This window comes from Solea senegalensis, linkage group LG3 (genome assembly GCF_019176455.1).
Source record: "Solea senegalensis isolate Sse05_10M linkage group LG3, IFAPA_SoseM_1, whole genome shotgun sequence".
Lineage (NCBI taxonomy): Eukaryota > Metazoa > Chordata > Actinopteri > Pleuronectiformes > Soleidae > Solea > Solea senegalensis.
In genome coordinates this window covers 25,421,637-25,440,901 of record NC_058023.1, presented here as the reverse complement: position 1 = coordinate 25,440,901, position 19,265 = coordinate 25,421,637, and the positions used below count along the sequence as shown (strand labels likewise).

The following is a 19,265-nucleotide window of genomic DNA, read 5'->3' as shown; positions in this document are numbered from 1 at the left end:
TCTAACCACACAAATAAATAGAACGAAGCAGACAAAGCTGTAGAGAACAGTGATATAGGACCAAATATGTGTGTAGACTTTTGAATAGTCAGACAGATAGAAGGGTGATGTAATTATGCAAAGTAGACCACAAACAAACCATAAGTTCCTGAATGAACATGACTAAACAACACGGACCACAATGTGAAGTAGGTCCAAAACTACAAAACACCAGCATTCTACGCACTTAATACAGACACCACAATTTTGCATGTGGTGTTCAAAACTACCAGAAATTACGTGTCTTACGTGGTTTCACGTTCAAGAAGAGTACAAAAACATGCAAAAGCAGGCCAATGCAGGAAATCAGAATTAAAGGGATTCTTGTAGGTTCTGAAAGATCTTCATGAAATGACATACGGTAAAGGTGAAAAGCGATACATCATATTCAAACTTCTCCCAGAGACCAAAAACAGGAGAGAAAGAGAAGGAAGCAAAGTTACCACACACCTTCATCAGCCCAACAAAACGCCAATCCCATCAACAGACCAGAACCAGACCACATAGTAGGACACCATGTTACCTCTGTATATCTGAGGTAAGCATGTACAGTAGTTAGTCCAGCAGACTAAAAGCAGAGCAGGGACTGAATGAGACCCCAGGGGGAAAAAAGACACCAGTAGACACCAGTGGGGACTAGGCTAGAGGTCAGAGTTACCTCCTTCTGATTGAGCTCCAGCCAGGCAGTAAAGAGAGGGAGCCGCAGAGCCCCACTGGAGTCCACCAGACTCCCCCCGTCCTGGGAGAGAGACACACACCGTGAGAGAGAGAGACACACCGCATTAGACCTGCAGCCCACAGCCAAGCCACTGTATGTGAGCTGGATGTTTGTGCGTATTTATGTCAGCGTCTCATCTCTTTTCACCGCATTTAAGTGCAGAAAATGCTAGTGTACATGTACAGGGTGCATTTTTCTCCTTCGTTTGCACCAGTCAGTGCGCGACATGACAGCAGAAATAAGCACAGATCCAAACAATAGCTACACCCATGATGCAAAAACACCATTCCTCTGTGTCCACTTCAAAAGCATCTCCCCGCTCTGCCTCACACAATAGGCTACAACTCATGCGCCTCCACCTTTGGACAAAGGTGTCACTGGCAGATTTACGTCACCCTGTGAAATGCTGTGCTATGTACAGAGCAGGTGAAATTTACAACAGGAAAAACACAGAGTATATTTACTTTTAGCACAAGTGTGTGAAAACCAGAACAAATCCAAACCAAAATTTTTCAAAATAAAGCTGCAGTGCATAAACTTTGGTGATTTTTGTTGTTGATGATGTTATTATTCTGCCTCTGTTCGGTCTTCAAGAACAGAAATGATGTGTTATTATTTGTATGTTAAAATATCAAAACTGGGGGGGGGTGTTTGTGTGCATACACCAGCAGCTCAGGGGTGTGTGAGGGGAAAAATGATTTATCCAACTGCTGATCGACCAGATTCTTTGAGCAGCAGATTTAACTTCTAAAACATTTTGTGAAGGCTTCTTTGTGTTTCCACTGTCCCTGTCTGTCTTGACTTAAAATCACTTTCTACGTGCAGAGTGTTGCCACGCCATGCGACACAAGATGTAACCACTGAAAACACAGTTGCATGGAGCTGAATCAGCATTGTGCAAACTCATTTGACAATGGTTTGAATGTCAGGACGTTTGTTTATATTTCAAAGTTTCACAATTCAACTTTAAGGGTGTGTGCCTACGTCTGACGATAACCTTAAATGTTTGGGGTCTATGAAAAGAACAAAAGGATAACATGATCTCTTCCTCTAACAACACACCCAGTGGGGAAATGCAATGTCTGGGGCTTCACCTCAAAAAAACATAACTTCACCAAAAAAACACACACAAACGTGAACCCATGTCTGAGGCGAGAAACCCACAAATGCCCAGTTTCTCATCATACCACACACACATAGGTGCAGTGCTGATGGTTATGCACAGCTGATGAAGTGTCTAAGTGTCCATCTCAGTCATTATGGCCACCCAGGAAAGCATCATTACAGAAACTCTTGCGGGGCTCTTTGCGGTTTATTTTAAGATCATCTACCCACAGTGTGGACTTAACGTTCAACCAAAAGATCAGAGAAGAGAGACACAGATGACGTTGGAAAAGATCAATGTTCAAATAGATTTCCCTGATGATCACATGTGAAAATAGTGCAATACTATAGACATGGTATGTTCATAAAGTACTTGGAGCTCTGCTGTGAAGTAATCTGCACATACAGTATGCTCTGATGATTAAATCAGCAATGTAACAACCGCACAGGCTGAAAGAGTGAACTAAGCATGTCTGGGAATGTTGTCCACATACTCCGGGCTGTAAATATCACAGACCCACATGCAGCTCAGGCAGAACGAGAAAACTACTGCAAACTCAGTCAGTCTTGATCTGCTTTGCTGACTTTCAGCCTATTTATAGCTGCTGGTAATAGTTCATTTGTGATTCACTTCCAAACAATTTGTCACACTTCATTCTTGTTGAAACAATAGCTGGTGAATCTGCCCGCAAATGCAAATATAATTAAGATTCCTGCCATTGTGAGTGTGAAAGTGAATGCTTTGTTTTGGTAAGTTGGCCATGTGATCGACTGGTGACCCATCCAGCTTGAACGCAGACTCTCGCCCTGTGTCAACGTTGCAGTGTAGAATGAATACATTTGTAATGAAACACTGTGGTAAAAGTCAGTGGATAAATGATAAATTAAGCAGTCCTTGTCTGTTGGGTGTTTTTTTTTACCCTGATGTAATCCCTGCAGGTGGTGTGGCAGACACAATCCTGATACGCCTGACATCCTGTCTGGTGTCCAGCTAAATAACATCATGTCCTGCAACCAGTGACATCATTTCCTGTAGTTACACATCAAACACCAAGACAACTCCTTTTGCTCCAAGACAACCTGTCAGAGAGTTATGTGTGTATGTGTCATTCCTGTTTCGATTTGCTGTGCTAACAGAGTTACCTGTCCTTGAGACATTACATTGTGGAATTTCAAAAATGTCTTCATCCTTCCACTTCTATAGTGCAACATTCCCAAATTCCCATTTGCATACATTCAACAGACAGACACACACACACAAAGACTAGACCTCTATTTGTCTGCCCCCCACGGATTCAAACACAAGCACACAGCGCTTCCCAAATGACCCAGATCATTACAACAATAGCTACTCCATGTCTGTTGTCATACCAACCCTCCCACTGACCTTTGACCTGTTTTTTTTTTTTAAAGATGGACCCTGATTCTTCTGAAGAGCAGAAGCAGATTTAAAAAGGGGGTACAACTTAAACCGCCTCATCATCTGACCCAATAAATCACCATCTGTGTGAATGTTTGTGTGTTCTGTTAGGTGGGGCCGTTAAAAACAACAACTGGGGCTCTTGTGGGGAAAAATAACCATGGATTAGGCTGCACCGGCTTCTTTCCTCTTACTTGTCTATTACAACCAACTGAATTTATTCAAGCAGGGCTTTCGTGTCTTACATATGATGTCTAACCTGGGGAGACAGTGGATAGAGGGAGTCATCTATTGAAATGCCAATGTGTCCACTTACCCCTCCTGAATGGCAAAACTGTAGTGTAAAACAGCTTTGAGTGGTCAGCAAGACCAGGAAAGATATAAATAAAGACCACTGTGCCATTGGTTGCTTAGAAACAACTGTAACACCACTCAATCACAGACAGAAAGTCAGACATATCAGGTGATCACTTTGTGTTCTGGAGTTAGTATTGATTGTTTATAGTGAGTGGGGAAAAAAAGGTCTATGCTGATCCTTATTTTTGCTCCAAACAGCTCCCCACAGAGAACAGTGAGTGTTTTTGTTTGGAGAATACTAAATAACATCACAGATGAAACATTTTAATGAAGTCTCTCTGGGTCTATGCCAGCAAGGCAACCCACGGACAAGTGTGTGTGCATTTCGTTTCATGAACGACAAACTCATGTATGCCTTTCTTCAGATCCAGACATTTACACGTCAACACATCTAATCTACGGTGAGAGTATTACTGCTTTCTGACATATACATTTCCACTAATACCCTCCAGCAACTGATGTGGGGCTCAATTACCATCACTCAATCTTACTTCTGATCAGTCAACACATGAAAAAAAAAAAGGCTGACCCTGTGTCGGCCTCAGGGTAATTTAACGGAATGTGTCACCGTCTTTGCAAATCACTGGTCTGCACTGAGACTGACATTGGTGGAACACACAGACCCCCCTCTTTCTTTTACACACCAACAACACAAGGATGTACTCATAAACTAGTGTAATATACAGTTTGTGTGTGTGTTTTTGTGCAGGTACTACTTGTCTGTGCATGTCACAGGAGCAAAAGACCTAGTATATGATCAGTCAGGATGGAGAAATAAAAAAGTTAACTGCACAGGACAGGAAAAACACATGGAATCTGCTCATACGTGTAAATTAATCTTGTCATTGCCATGGAGATCCGTGAAAACACCAAACACAAAGAAGTCCTATCTAATATCTGTGGTAGTCAGGAGCCTGGCAGCAGTGTTAACAGAGCTCTACAAGGACTGAGCCATTGTCTATATCATCATCATACAGGCAGCGCTGCTAAAAAGAGCTGCATTCTGCCGGGATACACCTCAAACAATAGATACAGATGTAACCCTGCAGCTAACACGGGACAGTGTAGCCTGATTCATCCCCTTTGATGAATACCTCACTGTAAAGGTGACCAAGTTCGCTATGGGCTCTATAGCTGCTACACACAAAAAGAAGCAAACAGTGTGTGAAATGTGAGATGCTGCGCATTACAGGTTAGCGTTAGGCTAAGACGCAGGGTATTCCTTTTAACACACTGCAAGTCACTGGTGCTGCTGCCGCTGAAATACAATGCTGGATGTCTAAGGTCAAGCCAGGGATGCTACAGCTCCCAGCGGTGGATACATGAAGACAGATGTAGAAGGAAAGAGATGAGGAGGAAGGTGACATAAAGAGGGATTGATGTCTTTTGTAACATCATACCTCATTAGCATCATCCATGACTCACTGCCACGTTTTGGTGTCCCAATATAACGATATCACAGAACTTGTAGCAATACCAATATCTGTCTTCTTTTACCTCTTTTAAACAATTTAGCTGTGAATATGACATTTGTGCTGTATGTAATTACCACCTTGCTATAACCAGCCTTTTCAGAAACATAATCTTCCAACGGTATGGCAGACATTTACCGCTCTCACTCACATCCCTGTGGCAGGCATCTCGCTTTTTAAAGTAGAGGTTGACCAATAGCAGATTTTAAAAGACCAATACAATAACTATAGTTTGAAGCATGAAAACACTGATAGCCAGTTGATCAGTGGAAAGCCTGCTTCCTTTCCAGTTTGCGAGGAAAAACGTCACAACAATATCACAATACTCTAATGTGAATACGAATGCTATCAGTGGGATAATGCACTGGAGTGTGTCATTGCCTTTGGCCAAAATCATCCCTGATATATTCAGGGATTAACACATAATTTAAGGTCTGTTGCAAAGATTTGGCAGGAACGCAGTCATCTGATACTAACACAGCCAGAGTTTACCGATACTAATAGGTTGTTACATTTCCTACTGTAGCAGATTAATTTACCAAACCAACTAATTGGTCTATGTCTACTTTAGGCTTTATGGAATATATCAGATTTTTCTTTTTTCCAATATCCATCCAATATCTATATCTAATGCTCGTAAGGCTAGAATTCATTATTCATTCAAAAACACCGTCCTATTAGGAAGACTTTACAGACAAATCTAAATTGCTCCACAACTGCAGGATATACAGTACTGTATATACAAAGAAAGCAAGTGTTATCTTATTTCCTGTTTGGTTTGATGTTAAAAGAACAATGCCCACAGGCTGTGGAAGTTTGTTAGAAAATAACACCCTCAAGTCAATGCAATGTAAGCCCTTCTAATATGATGTTACAACTGAAGTAGTTACATGAGCTGCAGTTGTGTAATAATCGCTGTCTCTTTTCTGAGATTGGAGCATCGTGGGAACGTCTCAAAAAACAACACTCGACACTGTGAATGAAGCAAACTATAGATGTCAGACGTTAACAAACAAAATCGGTGAGTAAGATTCCACTGAGGTTGTACAATCATGGATGCATATTTAGAGGCCGAAACATGTAACTGTCAAAGTGGGAAATAACGCCGATGAACCTTTGAACCACGCCTCTGCAGAGTCAACGTCACCTTTTAAAGCCTCACTTGTAAGATAAAAATCAGCACTCAAGGTCAACCGCCTTGGTAGCCTCAAAGAAAGCCACATTTCATATGCTTCACTCCCACATTATCACCAGTTATGATTTGAAGCTTCAATAAAAGAAAAAAGGGAGGCTGTGGTCAGTCGATTGCTTGATTAAGTTCCTTACCTTGTTGTAGTAATGGAGCTGAACGGAGTGCCATTGGCCGTCACTAACCCCGCCTGGGACGTAGGGAGACACTGTGGTCTTTGTCTCACCTGGGTGACAAGGATAGGAGGGGTTGGGAAGAAGTAAAAGCAGGGAGGGTAAAAGAAAAACATTGAAGATGAATGGGGAATGAAGAATGGTAGGAAGAGGAAAGAAGGGAGGTTTAAAAAGTCAATATAGTTTGTTTGCTTATTGGTTTAACAGTTAAACAGGAACATGTGTCACTTCACCAAGGAGCCATTACTTAAGTCAGCAAAACTGTGAGAAAATAGTTAATTGAATCATCGGACATGCTATTACATTAACAGGTACTAAAAAAAAGAAAATGCATCGTTACAAGCACAATTCAAGAGGAGACTACAAAGTTAAAAAACAAACACACGCAGTGTTTATAAATACCATAAAGTTAATATATGTAAGGTAATGTTTGTTAGCCAACATTTGCCACTAAAAACTATTGCTCAAACCAGACCACAAGAGGCTCTAACTACAAAACTGTGAGTGTGTTAAACTGCATGACAGTGCATTTTATTTTTTAATTAATTCTTCTTTTCATTGAGAAAAGTGAGATTGTGTTAAAGTGTATCTAAGGAGTAGATTTAATGAGAGGAGGAATCTTCAGTTAACATATTCTGTGGCTTGTTGATAATTTACTATTTACTATTTAAGGAAAACCATGTGTCTAAACTTGACATATGCAGATTAATAGGCTTAAAGGCACACACACCGTGGTCATAAATCAACTTTTAGTCAAGCCAGTATTAATCTGCGGCATCAATAGCTTTCAGTGAGGAGATTGTGGCGCACAATGGCACCAAATGTACTCGGGGGGGTTCACTCTGTTTGCCAAAGGCAGGAGTCGGAATCCACTGCTCTGGAAATCAGTAAGCCGTACAGCAACACTGACAAGAAATGCCACTCTTTGTGTGACTGTGTTCAAAAGTTAATGAATCATGTTTGCTAACAGACTGGGGGGGGAAAAAGTACCTAACAAAGGTGAAGTTTTAGATTCATAACTGTGTCCTTCTTCTCCTATCATCGGGTGCCTAATGTGATGATTCATGCGTTCAGCATTTTGTCATGATTCAGATCTAAAGCAGGGCACAAGGACTTGGCATGGATTCCAAACAAGCTTCACCCAACATAATCAAACTGCGCTGGATTCCTCCCTGTTTGGAACCATGGGAAAATCAAGCAACTCTGAAAACAAACAGTCACCAGTGCAAGAAATATGTATTTGATCTACAATCCTACAGTTACCATTGTAAAGGGGGTGTTTGCTTGTGCTTAAAGGTCCAGTCTGTAACATTTAGGAGGGTATATTGGCAGAAACTGAATATACTACCCATAAAATAAATAATAACAACCCTAAAAATCACTTTTGTGTAAGTAGCTATTTATATGTGCAAGGGCCGTGCTTTATGGAGCACCGTCATGTTTCCACTGCCGCCAGAACAGACAAACCAGCCAGAACACACACTTTGATTGTTTAAGCAGAAGCTCACAACACAAAGGAGAATAAAAACCTTTCTGGTATGCGAGGGCCACCGTAGTTTCCCGACATACTTGGGAGAAGGACAGGTGAGTGGAATCGTTACAATCTGCAGTCTCATCATTAGATGTCACTCATTTGTGCACACTAGACCTTTAAAGTGTATGTTTGCATGTATATGTGCATGTGGTGGTAAGTGTGTTAAAGGCTTAAAAAAAGTCAGTGTGTGTATGTTTGTGTTGGCCATCCTTTATCAACCTGGCATGTCCCACTCTGAGGAAGCAGCTGCCTTCAAAATAGCAACACACACCCATTCTTCTTACCTACATGCAAAGAAACGCACTGTATACACACACGAATGAACATGTTCAAACTCTGAACATTTAGATACATGCACAAAGACAAAAAAAACACAACGCTGCCAAAAGATAGCAAATGCTGATAAGAATTATTTAGCAAGCCCTTTGTGAAAGTCACTTTAGATAAAGTGTGTTTAAACCTGCGTTTGCAGCTGGCATTACCAGCTATTATGTGTGACCACACACATACGTCCACACAGACACACACACACACACAGTTTGAAAAACACAAGCGGTGAGGCCTAACCTCCAGAAAAGGTCAGCTGAATCTGCTCATCGATGATCTCCAGGGCGATGAAATCATGTTTCTCATTGAATCTGCCATTGTAGAGGAGCAGAGCATTTCTCTCTCTGGTTGCAAACCTGTAAAGACAAATGTTTTTTTGTGGTTATTTATTCCATAAATTGAAAGAACAGCATGAACAGAAATCTTTGAATTTAACCAAAAAACAAATGAGAAAATGCTTTGAAATATGGAACAGCAGGGTTAAGTTGTTCAGTATTGGCTGAACCAAACCACCTTTTCTGTTTATTTTGTAAAGTCGCTTGACGCTGACTTATTTTTTCCATTTTCTTTCTGGTCCTCATAATAAGGGCATGTCAAAATTCACCTATGTGTCAATTTTGTGCCACTTATGCGCTTTTCCTTTGAAAACTTAGTATGACCCTTCAGATGTGTGTCACAGAATAGGTTCCAGTTGTTTTTCCATTCGAAAGCTCATGTTTCCTGTCACATTTCTAAGCACCTATCCAAGTCAAACAGACCGGGACTCAATGGTTAAGTGGCTTGCAGATAGTTTTATGATGAAAGAGCCGAGGAGCACTTGAGGAAAAGTCACTCGTAAAGGAAAGGCAGGATGTGTGAAGTCGGCAGGCTGCAGACAGGAAACAGTTCCTCTGCCTCAGACGATGCATGAACGTACCCACATGAGGGAGAAAAACCCGGTAACTACCTTTTCATGTGTTTATTCAATGGAGGTACAAAGTTCACATACATGGCTATTAGTGTGTGTGTGAGTCCGTGTTCGGAGAACAAGGTGAGGGCAGAGGAGTCAGCCAGCAGATGCCAGCGAGGCCAGGAGGGCAGGAAGTCAGGACGGCTGTAACCAAACACTGATAAGGGAAACTCATCACGGCCTTTCCTGTTTTCTCCGTGCTACAAAACCTTTCTCACCATCATGTGGATCATGAACTCGCACAATCAAGCTTACCTTACTTTTGTGTGTGAGTCTGAAACTCGCTGAACCAGGGTTTATTTTTCCTCCAGCAGTTTCAGTTTTTTTGAGAATGTGAGAACACAAACACACCTTGATGAAGTCACACATTTAGTCGGTGTGTGTGTTATTTGCCTTTATGAGTATGTGTGTGTGACCGTATTTAGACGAGGGAACTGGGACACAATGGAAAAGTGTGCACACGTTTCAGCACGCCCCAGTTGAAACACTACACAAACTGAAGTGTTTATTTGTGCAGTTCCTAAGACTCCATCAGTTACCATTTACTAACACACACCACAGCGATCACAAACATGCTGCAGTCCATAGAGGAAAGTTATGCGGGGTACCAATCCAAAAAAAACTATTATCCAGATGATTTACAGTCAAGACACTTATAAAGCCATAAAGCTCACATAGGATATTTATTTTCATAAGCTATTGAAATATTTATGTTTAGGCTTTTCTGAAACCAAGAATGTAACTATAAGCCCCTTTTTCCAACGTTTCTCATTTACCTCATCGACCCCAAACTTTACTCGAAAGAAGTACCTACTCACGACTAGGGACTTTTCAGATCACTATGAACTCTAGAGGGGCGGGGCTGTGTGCTGAAGAACACTGATTGGTGGAACACTGCACCGCAGCTGTTTCAGTGCTGCCAACAATATTTAGCGGGTATTCACACCCCTCGCACCCTCCCATGCACATCAATCGCGATGCGAAGAAACTAATAAATTATGCGGACGAGGGGGAAAATCATATCATGGTCTGTCTGTGATCAGAGGTTTCACATACACTCACACACACTCAGCTGCTGCTGTCTCCAGCTGCTGCAGTGGAGAGCGAGCGTCGGTGAAAAGTATTTTGAAGCTTGATTTATACACACTGTCCCACTGAAACTCCATTGCAACCCCCAACACAACACATTTCTTTTTTTATTAAAATTAAATTCCCAGTTAATAAGTTCCTGGATATGTTGGTGGAAAATGGGCTATATAAATAGAAGTACTGAAATAAACAGCACTTTTATTTGTGGTTACATGAGCTGCAAATGCTAGTATGCTTAGCTAACTGATTCTGTAACCAACTACACAAAGCTAGCAAGCTACACAGCAAAACAGCAGAGATTAACTTTTCTTTCTATTAAAGTTTCTTCTTAATCTTCACAAATCATCACCTTGCAACAATTCTGCAAACACAGGTGTAAATAATCACGTAAACACAATGGTTGCCATCAATTTAGCTTCAGCTTCAGGGTCCTTGTGCTGTTCATGCTAGCTCCCTGTTCCCAGGCTCATGTCCGACTGGAGCATTGAACTAAACAGAGCTATTGTTAATGTTAATTAGTAACACCTGTGCTTTCCCAACTATGTCGAAATGTCTTCTTGTAACCAAAAGCACAGTTAACATTGATAACGTTTTAGAAAGATACATCTGATGGGATCTTCAAGTGACAATCGCGAGTTAGGAAGGGAAAGCTACTTTTGTCCACCCTTAAAATACTAAAATTCAGAGTTGCTAAGTTTCCCATTTATCAGTGTAAACTCCAGCATGTCGGGTGTAGTCAACTTCCTTCATCTTGAATTGAATCCAAACAGTTTAGGTAGAAAGGGAGCGTTTGGCAGTTGGTGGTAATTACGAGAGCAGGAATTAGGAATGAAAGGAACAAAGAAAAGAAAAAAAGAGGTGATAAAACACTTACGTGAAGGAGACAGTGAAGTGGAACCTTTGCCGCAGGCCTCTGAACGTGATGAAGGACTGTCCGGGGAAGCTGCGGGTGGTCATCTCACAGTAGGGCTTCTCGTACTCCCCTGGTGGACACTGGCACATGAATCCACCTGCCAGCCGGTTCACACACTTGCCACCGTTCTTGCACACACCTGGGACACAACGGCCTGATGAGGCGTTCAGCTCACAGTGTTCACCTAGGAGAAAAAATAAATCAAAATGAGAATTTCTCTTCTGAGTCATGCACAAACTATTGCTTTTTAACCTTCTTTAACATGAACAGGTGACATATTTACTGTTGAATGTATGAACCGACTTACCTCTACCTATTGAGTCAGTTTTTTATTAAAAACACTAATTTAAAAGAAAAGGCCTTTCTCTGTCTAAACACAACGTCTTTTTTATATGCCTGTAAGTCTATGCCACTAAGTGATTTGGCCATGTTTGGAGAGAAGACAGAGGAAGGGAGATAAAGAGGAGTAATGAGAAAGGAAAGGGAAAGATAAGGGCAAAAAAAATGGAAGAAAGTTTGTGGAAAAGCTGAACATGAGGATGAGACATTCCATGCCATAGTAGAACGTGTGCTTATACTTTTTAACTGCACAGGGATCAGATAAGAGCTGACCTTCTAAATCTTTTTTAGCATCACTCCAGCGTGGATTTATGACATATGTTTTGTGTTATGTGAAAAATGTCGTCTTAAATAATATTGGATTGCCTGTAGAAATGTCCACTTCCCCCATCAACCATTTTGCTTCAAGAAAGTCCAATATATCAGTAAACATTTAGTTCAATTGTTTCAGTAGTTAATCATTCAAATATAACAATACAATATCTACACCACAACTGTAAAATAAACTGCAATCCTATCTATTGAAGTTGCTGTCAGTGAATACAATACATAAATGCAGCTGTAAAACAGTTGCTGGTAGGGAGCTGGCACAGGAGATGGTCTTCTATGATCTTGGTGGACTGGGGTTGTCTGTCCATCACTGACTAACTCAGAGGCTGCATGTTGATATTAATTTTAATTATCTTATAAAACCTTATTGAGTTATTTTCAATAGTTGGTCTCTCTGTGGGAAATTCCTCCCAAATGACCAAAATCAGTGAGTAGCGCCAGTTTTTCTGGCTCTGCTTGTTTAAATTCCTTCACTAATACACTGGGAAATGTATTATTATTTTTTTTTTACTGTAATATCATTTGTAATAGGTGCCCCTGTGTCCCATGCAGAGTTGTGTGTCAACTTGCTATCCAGACAAAATCTCCCAACCTGACACACACAGACCCCTGACACCGCCATGAGGAACCAGCTAATGGCCCTTCTCTCTTCGGAATAATCCTGTTTTCCGAGGTGGAATTATAAGGATCTGTTTCCTATAATGTAGGAAACCCAAGGATAATGGAGCAGGCCCCTCCCTCTGCTGTCATCAGCCGCATAATGGCCCCTGATGGTCGCTGGCTATCCAAATTGAACTGTGACCTTCAAAGAGGGGACACTGGGATACAGGTAAGGGGAAATGTGAAGGGTGAGTGGAGAAGCTGGACACGGGGAGAATGAGAAGAGGCCACGAGACGGCCAGTGAGTGACAAAGGCAGCTATAATCAGGTAATTACATCAGATAACATGGAGGAAGAGAAGGAGAGGAGTGGTAGAGTGTTGGGAGGGACAGAGAAAGAGGAGGGATGAAGGCTGTCAGAGGCTCTCAAGACTATTAGGGACAGAGGAGCGGAGACAGACGGTCAGGTATCAGATTCAATGAGGGGGGGAATTACGGGAGGAAGATCAGTGACAATGGGAAATATTTGGGGGTGATTTCAGTGGGAATGATGAAAGTCTCTGAATCTTCCCATAACTCAGCTGAGGGCTAGGTTTTAATTTCCACTTTCCCGCAGAGCCACTTCGCATTTCTGCATGCCTTCATTTCTGTTCATACTTAAACACGTACATACTTAATCTTACGTCTTGTGTATCCTTGTAGTCTTTGTGTAGATTTCAGAGTACCTCCTCGCCTAATCTCTGGCACGTTTTCTTCATTGCCTTCTTTGACCAAAAGTAGAGTGTGCCACTAACTGGACTAGAAAGTAAGAATTAAGTGTGGACTCAAACTTTATGTATGCTCATGTTCGACCACTGTGGATTATGAAATTCATGCCACACAGACTCTAGGAAACCTCTGCAGACAAAGATGACCTGGGCCTAATGATGTCACTGTACTTACAGCTTTCACGCACAGCTGTATACAGTTTCATACTACATTTGTTGTTTTACTAGGGACTGAAGTTGCAAATTAGCAATTGCTGCAAAATCTTTGTGCACCACATCACATGCTATGTTAAGCTGCATTATCCCTATTTAACAATTAAACATATTAAAGTGAAATTTGACAAATATTTTAAAAGCTAAATTTCACTACCTTGTGACTTTTCTGAGAATAATTATTATTTATGCCTTGTGGGGGTTTGAGTAACAGATGAGGTGATATTTGAGACAGACCTGGTTGGACCAGTAGAATCTGCATTCCACACACACCTATACGGCAATAAATCCACTGTATTGTATGTGCGTACGTGTGTGCGGGTGCAGGTGGTGGATATACCTACAGCATTACAAAGCATTTTTTCTCCTTGTGCACTGGGGTCGACCTCAAGCTACAACAATAGGTGAGGGAAGGTCTCACAACCTGTCAGTGCGGTTTGTTTCGTTTTGTTAAAGTCATAAAAGCCATTGTCAGACACAAGAGGAAAACCTTGCACATACTCATAAAGGACTGCTGGGGCTTTCTTTGGAAACATATTACTGTAATGAAGTACTTTGTGTTTAGCACAATAGAGAACAGTGTAATTGAAAGAAAATGTGGAAAAATTGGACAAAAAAACCCCGAATTATTTTGCCAACATTTTTCATGTACTCACCGGTAAAGTCTTCCAGGCACTCGCAGGTGTATCCGCCCTCTCTACTCCGGCACCTGCCATTGTTCTTGCACGGCCCCGAGTAGCACAGGTCGATCTCCGTCTCGCAGTAGTCCCCGGTGAAGCCAACTGGACAGCGGCAGCGCAGCCCGTTAATGGGGTGGATGGGCCGAAACAGAACCGTTTCAGAGGCGATGAAGGGAGGAGAACTGTCGAACTTCAGCACCGACACACACTTCATGTAGTTCTCACAGGGTTCTCGTAGGCAGATGTTGTCATCGAATGGCAACACCTAGGCAGAACATGAAATTTAAGTCATGTTATTAAAAAAGGTTTGGTTTTGGATATTTCTTTCTAACCTCTGTTCTGATGTTATGTGCACATGTGTACCTCCTGAGATGATATAAGCCTGAGCAGAGTCCTGTTGAGGTAGATCTGCTCCTGCAGCTCCTCCGAGGGGAAGAACGCCCCTTTACCCGGGGCCCCTCCAGGCTGCATCGCCGAAAATGTTACATTGAGGATGGAGCCCTGCACGTCTGTGTCATTTTGGATGTTGAACACAAACACCGACTCCCGCTTGGTGGAGAGCACGGCTGCTACGCCCTCAAGGAAGAGGCTGAGCAAGGGGGAGAGGAAGCGCTCCTGGGACATGTTTTCCAGGCGCACCGTGATGCTGTTGGTCAGCATGTCGTCGGTGATGATGGTGACGCGCAGCGTGCAGAGGGCCACGACCTTATGGACACCATCTGAAAGAACAAAAGTAGATGGTCCACTGTGTTATAGACTTTCACTTCAATGACAGCATCCAAACAGAAATGAAGAGTGACAAGACAACAAATAAAAGTGATTGTATAGTACAAGTATAGTAAAGTATAGTAAAAATTACTCTCAGACATGAAGTTAGGATTATGTAAGGTGATGCTTTACTTCCTGTTAGTCTTTCCATTCTCTCTAATTCTCTGATTAACAAAGTGTAGGAACCAAAAAAAGTTAGTACACAAAAGAGGGTTCTCCATTTTTAAAAGATAAGGCAAAAAAAGGAATAGTATTCTTTATGTAATGCAAGGCGGCGTGTAGTCCTAACATAAAGGTATGGCATGATATAAAGATAATATCAGGTAAAACAGCAGCGATGCTAACATAACTTTTGCTGCTGTCATTTCAAGCTTTAATGGGGCTTAATAGCGAGCGTACGTTAAATAGTTGCTTTTCACAGTTTTAGCTCACTTTGATTTCTTTTCTTAGCTCTACATTGCAGCTTAGCAGCTTGGCGTGTTTACTGGTTAACACTTTTGCCACTAGATTGAATTAAGTTGTCGGAGCAGATTCTGTCTGGGAGTAATTGGATCCGGCTGGGATTTTTCCCCCTGGGGAAGGTTGGGTCTGGTCTTATACCTTCTTGTGGCACAACTGTATTCTCTGGTGCATACAGAGGGACACAGAAGGGTATGGGCTACAGAGTGTAAAGGGGTGAAATACAACTGACAACAGGTGGTGAGGCCAGATCAAACTGACAGGGGGTATAACACTGTGGAAAATGGGGCAGGGAGATGGGTCAGATTGCACAGCTTTGCTGCACAACACTGAGTACTTAAGTGTGTGGCGGATGTCTATGTGTGTGTGTGTGTGTGTGTGTAGTGTAGAGGTGAAAGAGTCACAGTGAGGTTCGGCCACAGGTGCCCCATCACTCTGAAGCCAATTCTAAGGACCTTAATCTCTTCTTCACACAAACACAGATGCACTGTCAATTATTAGAGCCGCCAGGCTGGAGGTCAACTCCAACAGCATCAAGATGAAGAACTCACATAAACCCCATTCCCACGAACCAAAAAAAACAGGTTTTGACCAGTGGTGAAGTGTTTAATCGACATTCACTCAGAAGTCAAATGACTGCAACCATGTGGGTGTTTTTTTTGGCTTTGGCTACAATCAGCATTAGGGGATCACAAGACCTGGGTGAACACAATCATTTCTTCTTGCTATTTTGGGCTCAATGCTAAGATGCACATTAATCTTCCAGCCATAAACTATTAGCTATTATACTGAATGTTTTCATTACTTAGCTGTCCTCTGGCTTGGTTTGTTTGGGTTCAAGTATACCCATTTATTTTAGACACTAGTGGCACTTTTCCACAATACAGTTCTAGCTCGGCTCAAATTGACTCTACTATTTCTTTTTGCTTTTCTATAAGGGCCTGGTACCTGGTATTTTTTTAGAAACTGCTCTTTTGAGGATCCAAGCGAGCTGAACCGATTCTAAAATGTGACATGGACAGACTGTAGGCCACTGATTGGCAGAGAGTGTCGTCACAAGCGAGACATCCGACACGGGAATTAAACCGAACAATGCCAAACTGTAGATCAAGACTTAAACTCATACATTAATCTCCAAAATTTAGCAAAGAAATTTCTAAAATCTCAATATTTAACAGAGGAGTGGGGTGTATTTAGTGACCGCACTGCTGAAAGCTGGAGATCATAAGCCGAATCGCTACCCGTTCAGCCATACATTTTAGGTCAGTGACTGTGTCAGACGGAGTCCAGACTAATCCAATGAATTAAGTGATTCCAATGAATCAGCACATGGCAAAGAACTGCTTTGCTGGTCCCTAGTTTGTGTGTTTGTGTCGCATATAAAAGGACGTCACAGCAGTGCCGATCCCGCCCATATTGGGGCGCTACTATAGTAATGGAAAACGATGTGCATGATACCCAAACTGTGTACAGTCGAGCCGAGTCTTGCTAGAACTCTATAGTGGAAAAGCGCCATAGTTGAGTGAAGCCAAGCTACTGCTGCTTTGTGGGAGCGGGGACCAGCTGTAAATCAAGGTGGGTGGTAACGAGAGCAAAAAGCACTCAATACAGTTTCAGCCGGGCATCAGCAGGTCACTCAGCAGAACAGTGACATTAAGCAGCAGCTGTGGTGTGCTTACTTGTTGTAATGTGCTGGAATGGAGGTTTCCATTCAACATACTGATAACAGACAGAGTGTCTGCCGGCTTGCGTCACCCCCGCTATGTCTGGGAATACAATGGTATCCCACATGCCACCAGAGATTGATCAGCACACATACACGTGCTAAATACCCTGCATGGACTTACAGTGTAGCAGAGACGTGATAATGAACATGCAATTATAAATTAAGGACATAAAACTCGGCTCTGATAGCTCGTGTCACACACACTACAAACCCAAAGCAATGTCTCGAGCACAGCTTTCATGTACAGATTGTAAACTGCATTAGTGCTAAATTAACACTAGTATACAGTCAGTGCTATGAGAAGTGCTCTCATTGTGGGTGGGATCTGGCACTGGACAGTGTGGGAAACACTGGTGTAATAGATCAAGAAGTGTAGTGACACTACAGAGCATTGCAGGTGGCCAGCACTGCATCCAAATAAAAGAAAACTGAGACTGAGATCCCGTTGGTTATGTGTGACATGTCATTTCTTACATTCTTAATGAAGAATTGTCTAAAATAACAATCTGATTAATACCGACAACTGATGACATTATACTTTTGACACACTTTTCCAAGATAGCTGCTTACTTCCTTTGTCTTTTCAGGGGCAATCCCAAAACAACACTATTTATAGAGCCCACCAGCTGCTAAGCATGGGATCACACACACATGCAGAGGATGGGCTGAACCATGGAAAGGGAGTGTCACGGACAAACGCCATGGAAAATTAGAATTCTGTGTGTGTAAGCATGCTATCTCACACACACACACACAGCAGATAAGCACAAATAGGCACTGAAGTTTAAAATGGCCTAATACAACAGATGACCCTCCAAGTTAAAACAAGAGGTGAGAAGCATCAAAGCTGCGGTGTAATCTGACCACGTTTGAAGTACCATGGGTAAATCATTCATTAAGTTCACACATCCCCATCCCCTTATCGCTATCAACTTGCATGCAGTGTCTGCACACTAGATAAAAACACATTTACAGGGAAATTCATTTTTAGATTAATGCTCCTTTACAACCGAACCAGTGCTAATCAACGTGGTGTGATCAGTTTGCATGATCAAACGCTAATTGAAACCTGCTACTTCGGTCATCATTGCAGTTTGAAATATTTACATTTATTGTCAATGCAGCACAGTTCGAGATAATGAGGGGCCGCACAATTAGACGCATGCGGTGTAGGTCCAGAGGTGATAAGAGCTGTAAATGAGCTGTGAGGCAAACTACGCTGACGACACGCTTGCGTTTGTGTACGAGAACAGATGACCACACACACACACACACACACACACACACAAAGAGCTACTACATTTGTATACGTCTGTCAGCTGTCTGTTTGCTTCCCTGACATTAAAGTTCCCTCTCTCTCTCGTTCACACAAACAAAAACACACACGCTCACACAGCTATCTTGTTTCATCAAAACAAAGCATGATCACTAACTTTAACCATGACCAATGTTGTAATCTTGGAGATTAGTTTATGCCAGGTTTTGGTCCTGACAAGGTCAGTGTTTATGGCAAAAAAGCTCCAAAAGAGGTCACACATACAAAAGCAGGTGTCTTTCACTGTGAGTGACAAGCACTCAACACAGTACACAGTACACAGTACAGGAGTTTTTGTCATCATTAACTTGACTGCGAATTAAAAAATATCAATACAACAGTTAAATCAAATCCTGGCATAATACTGCCCATAATATTTAGTTTGGGTAATATCATTGTGGCCAAATTATTACCAAATATTTACTGTATCTTGTCTGTTTTTATCATTTTTAACAGCACAGATATGGTTGACTTCAACCGTGGTGGTCACCCCCTGCCCCCCCCCCAACCCCACAGTATAAAACCAACAACAGTGTTTAGTCAGTTACTAAGAGCGTGGGGTCAGTAAAAACAACAACAAACCAATGTGACATCTGCAGCTCAGGCAGGTGTCACAAGTGTCAAGCCCACCACAGAGGCACACTTCGGCCCTTTATACACACAAACAAAGGTCATTTTAACACTTAGTAAGGGCTGAAGTCAATGCTATAACTTCAATTTTGATGAATGCCCAAATCTTTCATTTTATCCATCTTTCCGCTGACTTATATTTCATTCTTTGTGCT

At 41.9% G+C, this 19,265-nt stretch overlaps 1 protein-coding gene across 3 annotated transcripts in view; it reads right to left on the bottom strand.

Moving 5' to 3' along the window:
• Positions 1 to 19,265, bottom strand: part of celsr1a (cadherin EGF LAG seven-pass G-type receptor 1a) — an 85,069-nt gene that overhangs the window by 36,171 nt on the left and 29,633 nt on the right. For 2 of the 3 annotated variants that reach the window (XM_044021208.1, XM_044021210.1), the window contains exons 2-7: positions 14,576 to 14,931; positions 14,189 to 14,477; positions 11,246 to 11,468; positions 8,574 to 8,689; positions 6,437 to 6,525; positions 698 to 778 (exon numbers count right to left, since the gene is read on the bottom strand). In XM_044021208.1, the coding sequence (XP_043877143.1) occupies positions 698 to 778; positions 6,437 to 6,525; positions 8,574 to 8,689; positions 11,246 to 11,468; positions 14,189 to 14,477; positions 14,576 to 14,931 (1,154 nt within the window). The remainder of the gene's footprint in view (positions 1 to 697; positions 779 to 6,436; positions 6,526 to 8,573; positions 8,690 to 11,245; positions 11,469 to 14,188; positions 14,478 to 14,575; positions 14,932 to 19,265) is intronic. The other variant, XM_044021211.1, reaches the window with a different exon arrangement.